At 43.2% G+C, this 18,246-nt stretch overlaps 1 protein-coding gene across 2 annotated transcripts; it reads right to left on the bottom strand.

Annotated features, from left to right (window-relative positions):
* Nucleotides 1-1,753: 1,753 nt before the first annotated feature.
* On the bottom strand, nt 1,754-17,785 carry NIPAL3 (NIPA like domain containing 3). Of its 2 annotated transcripts, none has more exons than XM_076357164.1 (13): nt 17,419-17,785; nt 15,841-16,250; nt 13,879-13,947; nt 13,609-13,780; nt 13,439-13,498; nt 12,611-12,756; nt 11,726-11,822; nt 10,280-10,415; nt 9,502-9,590; nt 7,938-8,001; nt 6,794-6,888; nt 5,920-6,115; nt 1,754-3,311 (listed from the first exon to the last, which is right to left on the bottom strand). In XM_076357164.1, the coding sequence occupies exons 2-13, from the start codon at nt 15,937-15,939 to the stop codon at nt 3,269-3,271; spliced, it is 1,266 nt and encodes a 421-aa protein (XP_076213279.1). In that variant the 5' UTR covers nt 15,940-16,250; nt 17,419-17,785; the 3' UTR covers nt 1,754-3,268. The 2 variants fall into 2 exon arrangements, 1 of the variants encoding a protein (XP_076213279.1); XR_012996906.1 differs by having other exon boundaries at nt 3,289-3,311; nt 5,677-6,115.
* Nucleotides 17,786-18,246: the final 461 nt, after the last annotated feature.

Here is an 18,246-nt window from a genome sequence, read left to right as displayed (position 1 = left end):
CAGTGACAGTTTGTGTCACTCGTCTCTCGGAGTAAATCATGGCTTAATCCAGCGATGAGATGATTTGAGACAGTGGTCATCTGAACTGTGTGATAAATGAATGTGTGCATTTACATGTAAAGAAAGCACAAACCAACGTCCTTTTTTTGGTTGTATTCAATTTTCCACAAAAAGCCCACAAAACTGTTGAATTTCACTGACACAAATACTTAGTTCAACAGCTTTGTCCTCACTCAGAAAGACAGTTAGGATTTTTGACATAAACAGTGAAATTTCTATGGTTGAAATGCTTTCTTCCGAAGTTTAGGTACAGAAAAAAGGCAGAAAGTAACACTAAGATGGTTGTCTTTACCAGGCTTGTAATTTGTTTGTCCACAGTGCAGACCTTTCCCTTGTAAGAAAACAGGGTATAGCAGAATTCATTTTTAGAAAGGTAAGATCAGTCTTACCTGTCCAGATAAGGGATTCTGCAATTCAGATGCAGTGCAAATTTAGGCAGTGATTGGTTAGTCTCAACTCCCTTAGCCTTTCCTTGCTGCAATCACATGCTTTATTAATTCAGTATCATGTTCTTCCTCCCTGACTAGCAATATATTCTGCTTTAATACCACAAACCCCCAACATTTGTGTCCATTTCAGGGGCGTTTTAAATACTCTGTCTTCTGTAATAACCTCTCTTTTGTAGCATGCATTTTTGTAATGATCCTGACATCTGGCTTGATTGCCACCTCTTTATATTAGCACTTAACACAGTTGTCTCTGATGTAACACACTAACCCTTAAATTATGTATGTTAACAAAGTATTATCACATTTACCAGAAACTCTGCGGCTTAGGTAACACTGCTTCTGCAAGCATTCAAGAAAGTGCTAGCCAGTGTTCTAACACTCGTGTCCAGGGACTTGTATGAAGTGCGGCTTTAACACCCAAGCGGATAAGACTGCTCTTGTTTTGGTTTGTGTTTTTTTTTTCTCCATTTGTGATTTGGGACCCCAAGAGATACTCTTAATTAAATGTATCCTGAGGGTTATCTTCTGCTTATCCCCCTGGACTAAAACCCATATGGTGAGCGTTAATTAGGTTGGCAAGCATTCGATTAAGCTACATTGCCAGTATTCTAAATTTATGACCGTCCGTATCTCTTAATGGCATTGTTAGGAAATGCCCTTAAGCTGTCTACTCCTGCAGTCAAAGACATGATATCCTGGATCTGAAGGATGGCATATCCTACAGCGTAGCATTCCCAACTAGTATTAGAGGTCTTTGCTATCTCGGAGAAGCGTGCTGTTGTCTCGGTTTCAGTATTGAGTTGGCAGGCATGCAAAAATCATGAGTCAGGCCACCAATAATATAATGCTTTTGGTTTTCTGATTTGGCTCATCTTGTGTCATTGTCCCCCCCCCCCTCCTGTAGGCTGTACTTGGATCACATTTTCAAGCTTTTCTGTGAAATAATGAATGTTAAGATTTTTTTTTTAAAGCCCTGTAAAACTAAGAGTTTAAAGTAAATTGCACGATCCCTAAAGCTGACACCAAATACTCGGAGACCCATGGCGAGCATTAGTAATGCTGCAGCCACAAACATGAGTTGTAGCAATCTGCATTTAATTTACGAGTATCCTGTTAAAAAAGACAGTTCTTTGAATGCACATAGTACTTATGGTAGTAAACTAAATTCTATCTTAACTTCTCTCAAGACATTTATGGCCAATTAAAGCTATACCAAGAGTATGGAACAGGCCAGAATTCTATAGGTTTTACCACAATCTTTTATTAAGTTTCATTTCCAAAGGTCTCACCTAGAAGACAAATAGAATTAAATAGACATGCAACATTGCTTATGAAAAATTAAGCAGTTATCCTTATAGTCCAATACTGTAAAGCTTGATTTATTTACACATTTTAATGTGAACAAGAGAACATTGTAGGCAGATCATTTTGTACATTCAGCCAACATAGGAGCTGTGTTCCACAGCATTAAGTTACACGTAAGATATACTCTGAGAACTTAAGTGCTCTGGTGCATTGAAAAAGCCACACAGTGTGGAGGCAATAGATGTCAGTTCACATTTGATAAAGCAGCTAGGAGATAGAGAGTCAAGGAGCTATTCTACTGGTTTAGTAAATGAGACAGCAGTCAGTTGCTTTTTGTGCACACTTTTTCAGCTCTTGATTCTGAAAAATGCCGCACATTTGGAAATCCAAGTGTACTCCGTTGTTTACAGTGCCCTGCCTCTCTCGGGATCAGCCCTGGATGAACTGAAGTTTGGACATACACATGTTAAAGCGTGCTGTACACCAACAGATTATTTTTCATGCTGCAAGAAGGACCAGAATGTGGCATGGGGCTCCTCTCCTTTAAATCTTCACGTGCTGTTTAGCTGTAAATGTTTGCTGCAATCCCAGGCATGGCCATTGTCACCTCAGACTAACAAATATTCTGTAAAAAGTATAGACTTGAGGGTGCGCATAGCTTCCTGTTTTCAGCTTGTAAGCTCTGAATCAGAAGGGAGGTAAGGAGTTTATTTCAATCCTGAGCTATACTGTCCCACTGTTAGAAACTGCAGAAGTCCTACAGTCAGTTTAAACAGGCCTCTAGGAGCCCCTGTTCAGGCCTTCTCAGCAACAGAGATGGCAGCTGTAAGACTGTGCTGAAGAGCAGAAAGTAAAATATTTTGGAAGCTTGGGAGAAAGAGCAAGAAAGGGGGAAGTACATAAAATACAAAAAACCCCCACATTTTAAAATTCAAGTATTGAACACAGGCAGCAAGCAGGAGCGAGGTGCAGTCTGGCAGTCCTACTACCGTGCTTACGGTGGCTAACACAGACTGGCAAAAATGCGACCCTTAACAACATCAGTGCATTGAGTCGAGGCCTACAGCCCAAGGAACACCTCAGGCTCTACTGATGTGGCACAATGGAGTAATCTAAAATATTGTGATTTATGTGCTGTAGAAACAGACATCACCTCCCTTGGAGTCCTTTGTCAGGAAGTTTCCAAAAGCAAGTCTCGCTGCAGGTAAAGGGAACTGTCATTATTAAGTAAAAGTTATTTAAACACACACAGACTGTGTAAATAAAACATGGTTATATAAAGCTTTAGAGCAAGACTCTTGCCTTTAGAGTCTTTGAAAGAAAAAGGCCAAAATAGCACAATAATACAAAAGCTCAGGTTATGGCTGGAGGAAATTTCACTCAGAGCAGAAGACAGCCACGTGCTGACAACTGAGGGCTCTCTGGCAGAGAGGAAGGTCAGGCCAGGAGTCAAGTCAGTGCTCAGGCTGCAGGGCTGTGGAGAATCCGGGCAGCTTACTGCAAAAAAAAAATAAAATCACTGAATCAGGCCAGAGAGCAGCCCACAAAAGAGAAGTACAAGCAGGGGCTCGGCATCAGAGTAGCTCTCTCCCCCGGCAAAGCACTCTGTGTCTGTCTCTCATGATGTCAGGTCCCACAGTTAGGAGAAAAACCTAACCAGCCATTTACTGGCTACAAAGTCTGCACACCAGTCAACTGCAGTTTTTAAATACTACTGAAAAACTAAAGAACTGAGAAAACTACGTTCTGTTACACATAGGACCATCCTAATAGTAGAAGTCAACAGCAAAGCATTTAGGCGCTTCCGATTAATTATTTTATACCACAGCAACATCTGTAATAATTAAACACAGAGAATATCGCCATGTAAAAAGTAGAGTTTGTAGCTACGCATGGCTTAGCACAGCTTGTTTTAAAACAGTATGTTTCTGTGGTTTCAGAACTAATAGGTCAAAACAGCTACTGCCTCATTGATTAAAAGGGAAGAGATAAGGAAAGCCAGCATTCTCGTGCCCTTCCCATTCAGCCTCCCCTGTACTACTTTGTTTTGTATTGTTAATGAACAAAAGCTGCACATAAATTCACAAACAATTGATTACCAGGGATACAAAGCCAAAGGTAGTAAATCAGTGTCACTGCAACTCCAAAAAGATTAATGTTCTGGCAGTATTAGCCCATTAACATTGTTATCTCACTTCAACACAAAAGTATTGAGGGTAAAAGAAAAGCTGTTATTTCTTGAGGTTTCATAAGCTGTAGTGTATGGGATGCCACTGATAAGATCTGAATTGTCAGACATGCCAAGTTGGTGAAGAAACTTCATATATAGGTACACGTACAGCCACTAGGCATCTACTCTTTGCAGGGGGGGAAGGTTATAATTTTTCTAAGCTGCACAAAAATGCCAAAGCAATCTCAAGTATTTCCAGATTAAATTAGTATTCATAGCTGGCAAAGCAAACATACGCAAAAGAACAGTTCTGTTGTCACATACAATAGCAAGAATCTGCAATAACTATATACAAGTCAATGGAGTTCTTGGGAATTTTTGGTAGTGGGAACAGAAACTGGCCATGAGTCAATTTAAAAAAAAAAAAAATTGCAAAAAGCCACTGGTGCAAGTCCAAAATCCTCCCAAATCCCTTGGTATCAGAGTAACCACTTAAAAATGCATGGAACACAAGCACTATTCATTTCAAATAAAGTCTTCTAAGGTCACGGAGACAGTCCACTATGGGTACAGTTCAAGACACACCGAGTAGACTTAAAATTCTGTTTCCCAGCAAAACAACTGCCTTTAGAGAAGATGATGATATCAAAGTGCCAGTGGAACTTGCATATGCCAGTAAACGTCGTACTTTGTCCTTTTCACTTCACAAGTTTCCCCCCCCCCTTGTGTCTATTCTCCCTTTGTATCAGCTTCTAGCCATCTCTTGGAAGCTGGAAAGATAAATATCACGAGTACACAATGATCCATTATTCTTACAGTCCCGAATGCTGGACTGTGCGCACTTCTTTTTTCTTCTTAGGTCATTCACAATATTAGACCAGTATCTCTTTTTGCTTTTTTTAAAGGAAAAAAAAAAAGGGGGGGGGACACCCCAGCCTACAACACCTAGACTGAGCTTTTTAACTAAGGAATGTCAACACCTTTACGCACTTAAGACCACTAAACAAAGTTGGAAATCCTGCCTCAACCAGAAAGGAACTAAAAGTGTTAACAGAATTAGGACCTCATCAAGAACTACAAAAAATTCCCACCAGATACCAGTCACGTTACTGTTTTCATTTCTTCTTCTTCTTCTTCTTGTAGTTTACAGTGTTCCCTCTGCACCATTTAATCCAACTTGAAGCTCCTGTTATGAAACCAGAAAACTGGCAAATAATCTTTGTTCTAAGGTGCCATACAATCCAGTGGTGCTATAAAAACAATTCACATACTCAGTGCGTATGTTCAACACTAGTCAAGAGAACAGTTGTGCAGGAAATGCCCAAGATTCACGTTTTGAAGGAATAAAGTATCTTGCTTACTCTAACCAAATATGCTGCTCTAAAGACACAGTCAGTTTCAGTATTCGTGCTTGAAAACAATTACATTTTATTGCCATGTTAAGGTGGTTTGGTGGTTATGCTAGAGACATGAGGATTTACAACTTTTCTGGAAATCCGTCACAGTCTCTATATATGAAAGATTAAATCCTGCCCTCCTCTCTCTGTGAGCAACTCCTGAAAACTTCTGTTTGGAGATAAACCCACTCCCAGCAGGACTAAAAATTGCACAGTCACTTCTCTTCCCACAGCTCTGCATTTTCACAGCGTCCGCTATCTCATCGGTTTCATACTGCCATGATACTGCACTCACCATTTCACGCTTCCAGACAGCAGCCTTCAACGGAGAACTGTGATTTACTTCTTGCTAAGACGAATGCTTTCAACTTCACAACTATAGAGTGTTGTTTATTTTCATAATCAGCCTTGAAAGTTAAGTTTGAGACGAGCTTTAAACTATATCAAGGTTGGCTTTACACTTGCTTATATTTTAATGGGTAAATAAATAAAGGTCATACTTCTGATGATTCAAATCAGTTCCTTAAAGGTCACTCACTCCTTTTTGCTGTGCTCCAGCACCCGGTAGGGTGGAGCAGAAACTCCTTTGGAACCATGTTGCTCCTGCACGATCGGCAATGTAGCTGGAGTATAAATTTCCGGCATGTTGTCATTGTTCTCTAGGGCACCGTAGGAAAAAGAAGCTTTGAGGTCAGGCTGAACTGCAATCCCTTTATCGTGCATGTTCTGCATGCCTGAAAAGAGCAAAGACAGAGATTAAATGCTTAGGAACAAAAGTGCATTCTTCCTGCAGTCTGTTAAATCAGCAAATTATATAGTCTCAGGGTTCGTTATATGCGGCTCATCAGTTCCTGGAGTGTTAAATGAAAGACATAATGTTTTTCTGCTTAGCACTAAAGCAACTAATGGAGAAATAAGCTTCAAGTGAATGAGGGGTGGCAGTCAGTTATTTATCAAGTGCTGCATATCTTTTGTACAGCTCACCAGAAAGAGGGTTTAGAAATTTCTGCTCCCCCTGGCCTCCACCTCTTGCAACACACCTCAGTCTTCCCCAATAATCAGTTCTTCCTGCTGGATGAAGGCCAAGCCCAGTCCCAAGCAAATGCTCAAGACTAGTTCATCTTCCCAGACAGTAGCCAACTGGACAAGGCTGTTCCGACAAAATCTGACATCCTCCCTGGTGCCAGAGGACCCAGAATAAGTGGCATCCAAGCGGCACGTCACCTCTTCGCTGCTCCATGCAAAACAGGCGCGTACCCCTCGCAAGGCACAAACAAACAGGAGAAGGAAAAACTAGAAAAACAACACCTGATATATCCGGATAGTTAACAGAGCCTAAAGCTTGAGCTTTCACTGTGAAGCCCAACACTTAAAAGAGAAAGAGTGATAGACCACTGTATTTTTACTGTTACCTGGCATAGCATCCATTGATATGTAAGGTTCAAACGGTACAGATTTCTTCCTGTTTCTTGTGATCAGGAAGACACCTAGAAATGCTATGAGGCACCTGAGAGAGAAGACAAGATCTACTGAGGTAACTAGGAAGAGGGAGATGAGGTAATATTGCATGTTGCTTCTTCTGAGTGCCTATCATGTAGCACCATAAAGAATTCAGAACTGGAAGAGAAAGAACTGTGAAGTCAGAATTACAGGGAACTGTCTCAGCTGAATAACCCCCTTCAACAGTATTGAAATCCACCTAGCAATCAGAACAATTTCACCTTTTCTTTATCAAATGGCAGGGAAGAGTTTTCATGTTAATTAATTAATCTTGACTACCTAAAGGGGAAAGGAAGCATATCAAAACTTGGTTTTCTTTGGTGAAATTCCAGGATTTAGCAGCCTGACCTTTGAAAGGTTTCCCATAGGTAAACACATTAACAACTGTCGATCTTGATTTTTACAGTATGTTGTCAGACAAAGGTGCAGTTCATAACATTAATCTCCTAATTGTTTTTTTCCTGTGCTAATCTGAAAGACATTTCAGAATGTCCCCTGATTATGGGGAGCTAATCACATCAAGACACTGTACTAGGAGTAAACACTGAGTTACACAGCACATGTTTTACTGATCATATCTGCGCTGTGTGAGTGCCCATGCCCTAAGAAACAGGACTCCAGAAGTCCAGTCACAGTTCAGTGAAGGCTCGGAGCAAAACCTGAAATAGATTCCCTAGAGATGTCTCCTTTTGGTTATTCTGCAATTCTTCTAGATTCATGAGCAGGTAGCTTGAAAAATAGCCCATATGCTTCAACATCCAAGCCGATCTCCAGTAGAGTCAGCAAGGGATTTAGTGTTTAATGTTGTACAATCATGCATAACCTGGTGTTACACAATTCCTCTAGAGCATCCATCACCACACAGGCAAGATACTGAGCTCTATAGGCTATTGTCTGCTCTAACAGAGAAAGTGCTTTCAGTTTGTCCTCCTCTCCAAGAATGTGTGTACCTCCAATATATACGGAGACACAGATAGATAGATACGTATTTTTAAAATTTTAGTCATATGAAGAAATACTTTCCAGTTTTCTATCAAGGAAACTTTAAACACTTACCCAAGCGCAAACATACATATATGGAGAACATCTTCACCGGTGAAGTCCAAGTAAAAAGTTGCTCCTTTAAAAGGAAATAATTGATGACATCTTTCTTCCCAGCTTACCTGAGCTATTAGTGCTACTAGTCCCTCCAGAAACCCAATCATGTAAGAAAGATTCCTATTTTTATAGTCAGCACCTTTGGGTTTTTTATGATCTTAAAATAGAAAAAGGTGGCCTGATTTCTACTTCAACACAATTTATTGACAAATCTTTTAGAATTTCACTACTAGAATAATTATATTGTGTAACTAATATAGATGCAAGTAAATCTGTACAGCAGCACAGCAACTAGCGCAAATCTTTCCATGTTGGGGTAGGGAGTTGTACAGGAAACATTGCTGGAATTATTGCATGTCGCTGTGCTAATAAAGCCTGAGCCAAATTCTCACCGTACAGCAGCGGTTACCACAAGAGAGACTGTATTTCTGAAGTCTGAATGACAAACCAAATCGGATCTCTCTAACTACAACAGGATACAAACTCTTGACCCCCAACAAGTATATACAGCTCAAACCTGTAAGATGGCAAGTGTCCTCGGTGTCCTGGATGTCAACAGGACACACATTCCGGCTCCTACTCTTTACATTTCTAATTGAAGTAAAGTAAATAAGCTGATGAATCTGAGAGCAGCATATGGCTTGGAACATGACAGGAAGTAAACATTAGCCAAGGAGTAGGCCATACTCTCTCATGACATTGTAGAGCAGCATTAAAAGGCAGTGTGTGATTTACAGGGGAAGCTATTGCCCTTATATACCTGGAAGAGCATTATTATTTTACACAGATAGCGTGCATCTGCTTGACAGTGATGGATTTTCTCCAGTGTTGGGGTTTTGGTTTTTTTGTTTGGTTGGTTCTTTTCCCCAGTTTTGCTCGTACGTCTAAGTGAGGAGAACAAAACCTTAAAAAGGCTGCTCGTCAGGTTTGAAGCCCAAGGGGTTTAAAATGCTCATCTTTGTTCATGCAGACAAAGCTTTTCCTGTGTGGGCAAGGGCTGAAATTGGAGTAAACTTCAGAAAAAAAAGTGCCTATAAAGCTGTGAGCAGCTGCATTCTAGATACAATGCAAACAAGACTATCAGAAAGAGAATTTTAACACCTTTGTACAGAGGAAGCAAATACGTTTATACACTGCATCACATACATTTTAACAAAAATCTAGATAAAATTACACAGGGAGAAATTTTAGCCGTGTGTTCAAGTTGCACCCCTAAGAGCATACATCACCCTCTTCTACATGCTAGCACGGTATGAGTAATACAGTCTCAAATGTAAGTTCCCATGCACTTTAAACAAAATGACAGAACTTAACAGAAAATTTTAACATAGTCTAATGGGATAATTCACATTTTTGGAAAGAAAAAAGAAACAAAGCCAGCTGCAGAAGAGAGATGACAAGAAAATACAAGTCGTCATCTTGCTGAGTATTCACCTTCCTCATCTGTAAGTGAGGATTATTTTCCAAAAATCTTTTCCCCTTCTTTTAGAAAGGACCAACACGCTGTTTTGTGCGCTGTTACCTGCTGTGATTGCTACTGTTGTGGACAGGATATAGCCGATGCTGGCAATCTGAGATGAGTCATACAGCTGTGAGGCTTGCGCTAAAAATCTGCAATACAATGACAGACAAGAGGGGTTGATTTGGGAAGGATACTCAAATTGTATAGCAGTTATCATGGACTAGTATAGGTCTCCTCCTTTTTGGAAACACCTTTCAAAAGTGATGCATAAATTTAAGGAACTTTATTCTTGTTCTCACTAAACCTGCAGCAGCATCCCTTGGAATTAATATAAATGATAGAAGAGTAAGCACCCTGTGGCTGTACTGACTAAAGGCAGTGAAATTACTGCCACTGACCTTAGGGCCAGAATATCACTCACATTTCGAATAGCTTTTAATCCCTGCTGCTACTGGCTTTTTATGTTATTACAAGTACAGAGGGAAAAAAAAATAGGCACATAATCAACAACACTAATTCTGCACTTTGATTTTAGCCAGCGCACAGATACCATATTCAATTTGCCACCATTTCATTCCTAACATTGTTTTGCAAATACTTGAATGATGTATAAATTTGGGATTAAAACTACTTGGCAGTGTCACTACACGGAAAAGCAAAGAACACCACTATCTCAGGCTCCCGTGACATGGATTTGAGGACAGGTCACAGAAGAGAATGGATAATTCTTCTCCTAAAAATTTAATCAGCATTCTTGGAATGGATAACAAACAGCCCACTAATTACTGATCCACTGAAACCAGCACAGTTATAGACAAAAAGAGAGTGAATGTCTTACGTTGCTTGAAAGACCGCTGTAGCAATCATGCACACCAACATGATATAAAATATAGGGTAGTCGAGTTGTAAGTTTCCTTGTATCGAGACAACAATCATGCCTGCCACAGCCTTCACAGTCACAACAGTCATAGAACCTGTGAATGTTTACCAAGACTCAGCTGAAGCGCCGATACATGCTCAATGGGACACGAACGCTGTACATTCGCTCTATACATGACAGGCATCTGCAAACAAACCCAAGATCTACAAGAACTTGAACCCTCCTTTTGCCAGGGCAAACAAAGGATGCAAACGGTGTATTTTATCCCCAACTCTGCCAGTTTTATTCCCAACTTCACCACAATGACCTTCAATAAATCACTTAACCTTTCTGTACCACAGTTCCCTTCTCTACAGGACTGGGAGCGTTTACATTTAGCTTTGTGATTTTTGTTGGGTTTTTTTTAAGTGTCTAAACAGTGTTGTGCAATCACATGATGGAAGGATACAAAATTTTCATCTCTGATGCCATATTGGCTTGGTTAAAAAAAGCTAAGGAGGTTTTCAAAACAAGAATCAAAAAGAGCCTACTTCCTTTCCCTCTCTTGAAAGCACAAGCCAGGGCCATTCAGAATTAGGATAGTTGCTTTGTCTATGATTCACGCAGCCTCTGAGGCATCAGTTACTGAAATCCAGCCGCAAACAGTTAAAAAAAAAAAAAAGACAAGACACTGCAGTGACTGAAGTTGCATAAATAGCAAAAATTGAGGCCTGTGACATAGATTCAACAGCATGTCAGACTGCGTCACTGCCTTGCTATTATTCACCCTTTTTAAAGTTTAATTGATCACAGTTTCTTAAAAAAAAACAGATTAATGTGGAGAAAGCTACGAGTGAAATCCTGGCCTTTCCAAAGTCACCGCAGGATCCCACTGCAGGCTATGAGGATATCAAAAGCATCATTCGACCCCATGCCCAGAGGCTCTCCCAATTTAAATAGGGACATACTGGCATGGCAGAGCATTTATCATTTCTTTAGCCACACAGCAAATCTTCCCAGAGCCAAGAAGATTCTTGTAGGTCAAAAACTCTTTCATCCACTGAATCAGCCTTCCTTATCGAGTGTTGTGCATCCTTGACTAGGTAAGATATTGTACCATGCTTTGCATGCAGAGATTAAAATTAAGAACCCTAATAAATAACTTGCACTTTCTGTATTTGGCAGATTATTCGTCCTTATGGGAAATAAGTCTTAATTGTTCAAAGGTCATTTGCAAAGATCCTAAACATCACTGCAAGATATTAACTTTATCTGATTTGTAGTAACACTTCTGCAGTAGATTGGTGCATTTTATGACATTAATTAGGTCAATATAATTCCCTATAAGCCATAGATGCCTCAGTTTACTGTAGTTTACTGTTATAAGCCAGAGTTAGAAGATCTTACAAGTCCATATCAACTTACCCAGCAAAGCTACCAGCAGAAGAATAACTACGATGTAGTTTGCATTTTTCTCCTTGTAAAAATATAGTAGCAGGCAGAATATGATGATCTCCACAAGCTACAAAAGATAGAAAAGAGAATATTAAAAGATGCAGGGTGTATGGGGTTGGTAGTAAACAGGATTCTGAGCCAGTCAAACGTTAGAATTACACAAAAGGGCAAATCAAAGGAAAATGAGGATCCCACACAATTATAGATCAAATTTAGCATGATCTTAGATTCTTATTAGATGAGATATTCAATAGCTTCTTGCAGAACAGGAAACATGGGACACTTGACGTTATATTCATGGTAAAGCAGCAGATCCAATAATCCTGACTGAATATTCACTTCAGAGATCTCCACCTATTTTCCGTAATGAGGTTCTTTAAGTGATCCCTGCAGCACACATGTTATTTAATGGCCAAACTTAATCTCCATCAAAAAATGATAGATTTCATAAGATTTTCAGTGAGATTGATGGCTCCAGAGAAAGTCAGTCTAGAAAAAGCCCAGATGCAAGCACTGTATTTGGACACCTCTGGAACAGTTGCTCTCAGCTGCCATCAGTACTACTGCCACAGGCAGAAGCCGACAGGTCAGGGAGAGAGCAAGCTATTTTAAAACTTTTCAGTTAAAGGTATTTAAGTCCCAACAGAATAATTCAGAGAAAGAATGGGAGGGCTCCAAATTGTGCATGCAGGTGTCCACAGGCACTGTGGAACTCACACCAGGAAAAGCTGGCATAGGTTCATTAGCAAGCACAAGGAATATTGCTAGTAACCAGAAGGAAGAATAATGCTTGAAATGAAACTCCCAACCAGGCATATAGCAGAAAACTGTCCCACATTTTATGGGCCATCTTACCATATACAACAGAAATGGCCAGCTCACTAAATGCCTAGTGATATTTTCTCCTGTCATCTTCTCATGACTATTAGGTCCAAATGTTATCAGCAGATAAGTTCCAACAATTGCCAAACCACAGCCTACAAAGGACAAAACATAGCGCCCTTTGGCAACCAAAGGACCAAAAAGAAAAAAAGAGAGGACAAAGTTAGTGGGTTAGTGTGGATGCATGGAATTCATATTGCACATGCACAGTGACTGTTAATGACATCATGCACATTCCTCTGGATGACTCATTCCTCTGCCCTTCATGCCCCACTTCCAAAATATTAGAACCAAAAAAACCCCTAAGCAACGTGTGTGCTGTGAGATACCCGGTAGCATCTGCTAAACAAATAGGAGCTACAAGATCTGTATCTGGGGCTCATCCTGCCTGGCACTGCCCACAGCCCATTTTCTAGGAAATGGAAGAATGAATGCCCCAGTTCTGCAAACACTTGCACATGTATGAAATTCAACTGACTCAGTTGTGCCTACGCTATTGCAGAGTCAAGGCCCTAGGCTGCAGCTTCAGCCCAGAGAACCATGATTCTCAGATCCTGCAAACAGACCCCATTTCCATGTATTTCCAAAATCTGTGAGATTCGGATGATTTGGCACAAGTCAGAAAAAACTAAAAGAATCCATTTTTAACAAACAGTGAATGAGATGATGCATTTCTTCAAAGAGGTACTATAGCTAATGGAGATCTTGCCATCCCTCCAATTACGATTCTTGAGAGGCCATGCTGCATGTTGAATGGCCTGTAAACAGAGAGGAAAAGTGGAAAGGAACTGTGGAACTTACTCAAAAAATCCTTGGGCTTCCATTTTTCTTTAATAAATATAATTCCTATGATCGCACTAGCTATAAAAAAAAGGAGAGAGAAACAATGAGTTATGTAGCAGCCCAATGATCAGCAATCTCACGCTGGAACGCACTCAGACTTGTATGGCCGTTGTCTCTTTCCCCCTTACCTATAACAGACACTGCACTGAGTGGCACAATCAGTGAAAGAGGAGCAAAGGCGTAAGAGGAAAACACTCCCAGCTCTCCCAGCACCAGCAGAAACAGTCCACACCACCACGTCTTGGTTTTGAAGTAGGCTCGGGGGTCTTTGGAACCTGCCAGTCGGATGTGGCTGTATTTCTAGAAAAGAAAAGAAAGGCAAAGAATCTTTGGCATGCTTGATGCTTTTTAATGCAGGATGCTTGAGGCAGGATCAATATTTGCTTCATGATACTCACCTGGAGGTTGAGCGCAATACTGATAACAAGATGCCCAAAAATAGCTAGTAATGCACCAATCAAGTTTTCCTGTAAAAACAAAGTAAACACACAGATATTAAATTTAGCCACTAGACCCTAAAGGAAGTTGGAGCTTTTTGCACAATCTGGAAGAGAGCAGACTTTTAAAAGAGTTCCTAGATCACCTGTCAATATAATCTCTGTTTATCTTCCTCCCTTTCCACATGATCTAGGGCAATTCAGGTAAGTTCCCTGGGGCTGTGTTCCAAATCTGTGAAACTCAGGTGAAAGATAACTCTTCCTTAACAGACACTTTCTACAAGAGACTTAATTAGTGTGCATATATTTGCATTCTCTGCAGTTTCTCAGAGGGGAAGAAGATAAAGCCTAACACAACAACCCATTCACTCATTCTGCCCTTTGAAAAACTCTTTTCACGAGGATGTTTGTTGCCCTGGAATTCAGCAGAGCATGGATCAGGAACCTCTGCATTCTGCAGGTCACATTTTAAGAACTATTCTACTCTTCTCCACTTATAACATCTGCTGGTTCAGTTGGTAATTTAGCCCATTTGATGAGGCAGCCCAAATATCACAGATTTTATGCTGCTTTTTATATGAACCAGTTATTCCAAAGTAAAGGGCAACTGGTAGCAGCTCCTAGCAAGCTCCCAACCCCTTCTACGTTAGCATTCCCAGCTCAGCAATAATTCTCACGGTCTAAAGACAGAATTTGAAATAAAAAAAGGATGTAAAGCAGGCTGAGTCACAAAGGAAACGTACATTAGGAGCGAACAGAAGAGCGTGAGGCTAAGCCAGGCCATTTAGCATTTGTGTTCTTCCAACAACTGTCTAAATCTCATTAGATGTCATTAGCACTTTTCATTCCAGTGCAGGTCTCCAAGATAGAGTGGAGTACTTGCTTTGATTGACTTGGGATAACCAAGCTCACATTCATATTCCTCCCTTAACAGTAAATATACTATTGATATATTGATACTTGAAATCAAATCAAATACTTGATTTTCTCATAAATAGTAAGACATGGACTTCAAGATTTCAAGTTCTTATCAGTGGAACAAAAAGCTTTTTATCAAGATGTATGAAAACAAGATTCACCCAAGCAGTTTCATTCAAAAACACCCGAGAGATTTTCCCACAACAGACAGTAAAGTTGGCAGAAAAATGTCACTGCGTGATCACAGATGTAGCCAGAGAAGTTCAGCAGTTCACTGGTTCAGCAACTGGACTTCAGTTTAGAAGACATGGAGGAGACGATGCCTTCAGCTGAAAAGCTCCTAAGTGCGGCACAGGTTTGGGATTGGCTTCTGGACTGTGAGAGCTTGCAAGCCAACATCAGTCTGGTCAACTTTTACAACGCGCCTAGGACTGTGTTCTCAGCAAAGTACTTTTTCCAGTGGAAAAAAGCCCTTCTTGCTGGGATTTTCTGAGCACTTTCAGAATCAGGGATTCAGAGGAAATTGATTTGGGAGTAGCTCCGTTCCCACTTAAGAGTATAAGGAACAACAACAACAACAACAACAACAACAACAACAACATGTCCTACCTCAGCTGCAGGCTCGCTGCATGACCATGGGCTGACCCACCTGAAATTCAAGCACTTGAATATACAGCAGACCAGAACATCTGATCTCAGTTACTGATGTATGGGTTAGTCTGAAAAGGCACCTAGCAGAATTTACTGCACCTAACCACATTTAGACATCCACATCTTTTAACTGCCAGTCCTTTCTTCACTTTGTCTAGCTCTTCAAGACACAGAATTTCTCCTTCTTTCTCTCGCTGCTTATATACACAGCGCATAACACACTGGGGCCTCCAGGCATGGCTAAATACAAAGACAGTGCACTTTCTGCAAAAAATATAACCAAAATATAGTGGCATTACTAGCTTACTTGAATAGTTAGGGCCTCCTAGGGATAGACTAGGGTAGAAATCTGACCTTGTAAGAAAAGGAGTCAGTGTGTGGCTGCACAGAAACCGCTGCTGTGGCCAACGGGAGTTGCTGAAGTTGCAGATTTGGACTGTTGCCTCCTTCCATGTTGGTTGACTGGAGTGTTTGCTTTTCAGCCTCTTTGATGCTGGAACTTCTCTTTAGAGAAGAGACTTGGACCTTGCTGGAACCACCTTATCTGTAACTCGGTACAACGTCTTCCCATCCATCCTGTTTTGCTTGGACAAGCAACAATTAGTTCAGTGAAGCACAAAAAAATTCTCTGTAGCCTGTCTGCTGCTTTTCTTCCCCCACCAGGCTACACTGAGATAGGGTAGGCACCGTAGGCAGAAGTGTAGATAAGCCAATATTTCCAGTGAGTCAGTGGGGCAGCAAGGTTATATTCCTCCAAGGTGATACTAAGGGAAAAAAAAAAGTAAATATAGAATAAGGTCAAATGAACTCCATGGTCCAAAACCTGCAATGAAATCCTGCTGAAGGATAGGCCACAGAAAACTCCCAGGAATCAAACTAACAGCTGCACGTATCAGCAGACAATGTAGAGTTTAAATGCCTTCCTACAAAGTCTCCCACACAGAAACTCACACAGACCTCGCTTTACAAGAGCTCGCAAACTAGCTTGACCCCAAGGGTGACATATTCAGCTGGCATTTAACATCAAGCCTTGCCATTTGGAAAGCTCTTATCAAAAAGTCTCTGAAGTCCTCCAAGCCCTGCTTTTCATTTCTCTACTGCCTGCGTACCTCTGCTTGTTCAGGACGCAGCATTACATTAGTCACGCCATCCCCACGTGCTGGGGATGACAGTGCTGCTCTTCACGCAAACAGAGGTCATTTCAGTGTAATCGCCGTGAGCGGAGTTTGGAGGCTAAATTCCTTAGAGCCACACTCATTACAGGTGCCTGGAATGCACTGCACACAGCGAGCCAGTCTGAGGTCCCTGCACGCCGTGACGGCTCTTTTCACCAAAGACCTCAAGGAGGATCAGCATCATCCCCCCTTTTGTATGGAGGGGGATGCTGGTATATAGACATTGCAGGGGCGTGATCCTCACAAGCGACACGTCCTTCTCGGTCCACTCGGAGACCACCTGAAATGGGGCAGGCTGAGCATCCCTTTGACGCAGACCCTGGACAATTGGCCTGTGGTCACATCCTGAGGTAGCAGGGCCCATCCCACGCTCAGGCCGTGAACTTCAACCCCTTTGGCCAACCTTGGCCTGCGAGGGATTACTTGAACTCACGGGCTGCCCCAGTGCCTCCAGCGTGGGGGGGGACGGGGGTAGTAGCATGACAGCCTAGCCGTGGAAGGGCAAAAACGCCCCCTTGTGAGGGGAGGTGGGGGGCAAAGCCCCCCCCCCCCCGTGAGGAAACCCTGCCCGGGCAGAGCAGAGCCTGGCTGAGGGCAGGGGGTGCCCCCAGTGCACCCTCCCCGGGTCAGGCCGCCCTGCCCAGCCGAGACTCGCAGCCGGACCCCAGCGGCGGTTTGCTCCCGACAAAAACCCTCCGGAAAACCCGCAACGCCGAGAGGGGAGAGGCGGCCTCCCCCGGCGGCCCCGCTCACTCACCTGCTCCCTCAGGGAGCGGCCCGCGCACTCCGCCCCCGCCGCTCTGCCCCCATGGCCCGGGCCTTTGGCCCCCAACTTCGGTTCGCCGACCGAGCGCCGCGTTCCGTTCCTGTCCGGCCCCTCCGATTTGCCGCCAGCCCTGTCAGTCCGGGGCCGGGCCCCGGCTGCCGGCGGGGACTGGCTGCCGGACGGGGGTTGGGCCTGGCCCAGCCTATGGGCCGAGCCCGTCGGAGACGCAGGGCTCTGAGGAGGCGGGCGGGAGGAAGGAGCTGGGTTCCGCCGCTCCTTACGGGCGGGGCGGCGGCGCCCTGCTGCGGGCCAGGCCCCGCAGGCCCCTCCCGGAGCCCCGGTCCTGAGGAGAGGAGGGCCAGGGCTCCAGGGACAACGGCGGCACCCGACCTTCACCCGGCGGGGCGGGGCGGGGCGGGGCGGGGCCCATCCCTCCCTCCCTCCCTCCCTCCCGGCCCGCCGCCGGCGCCGTGTGCGCGGCTGCTGCCCGCCCTGGGGGTACCGGCGGCGGCTCCGGGTGGTGCCCCCCCCCCCGCCGCCGGAGCCGCCTTAAAGCGCATGCGCAACGAGTGTACCCCCCCCCCCCCCAGCCACCTTAACCAACCGCGCATGCCCAACAGCGCGCACGGCTGCTCTGAGAGTTCGCCTGTGATTGGGCGCCTTCCGGAGGGCCCAAAGTAACAGGCGCAGTGATTGAAGGAGAGCTGGGTCGGCCGTTGTCTCGGCAACCAGGCGTACGCGTTCCCTCGGCCGCCGGTACCGCCGAGGGCCGGAGCGTCGCGAGACGCAGGGGCAGGTAACGGGCAGATACCGGCAGGT

Source organism: Aptenodytes patagonicus, chromosome 21 (assembly GCF_965638725.1).
Source record: "Aptenodytes patagonicus chromosome 21, bAptPat1.pri.cur, whole genome shotgun sequence".
NCBI classification, from domain to species: domain Eukaryota; kingdom Metazoa; phylum Chordata; class Aves; order Sphenisciformes; family Spheniscidae; genus Aptenodytes; species Aptenodytes patagonicus.
This window is presented reverse-complemented; position numbering and strand designations above follow the sequence as displayed.

Coding starts and splice junctions, on each gene's coding strand:
- NIPAL3 (XM_076357164.1), bottom strand. CDS start 15,939: ATGGAAGGAGGCAACAGTCCAAATCTGCAACTTCAGCAACTCCCGTTG. Junction 10,416..11,725: donor TCTGCTGGTAGCTTTGCTGG/GTAAGTTGATAT, acceptor AAACATTCACAG/GTTCTATGACTGTTGTGACT. Junction 6,889..7,937: donor ATATGTATGTTTGCGCTTGG/GTAAGTGTTTAA, acceptor CTTCTCTCTCAG/GTGCCTCATAGCATTTCTAG.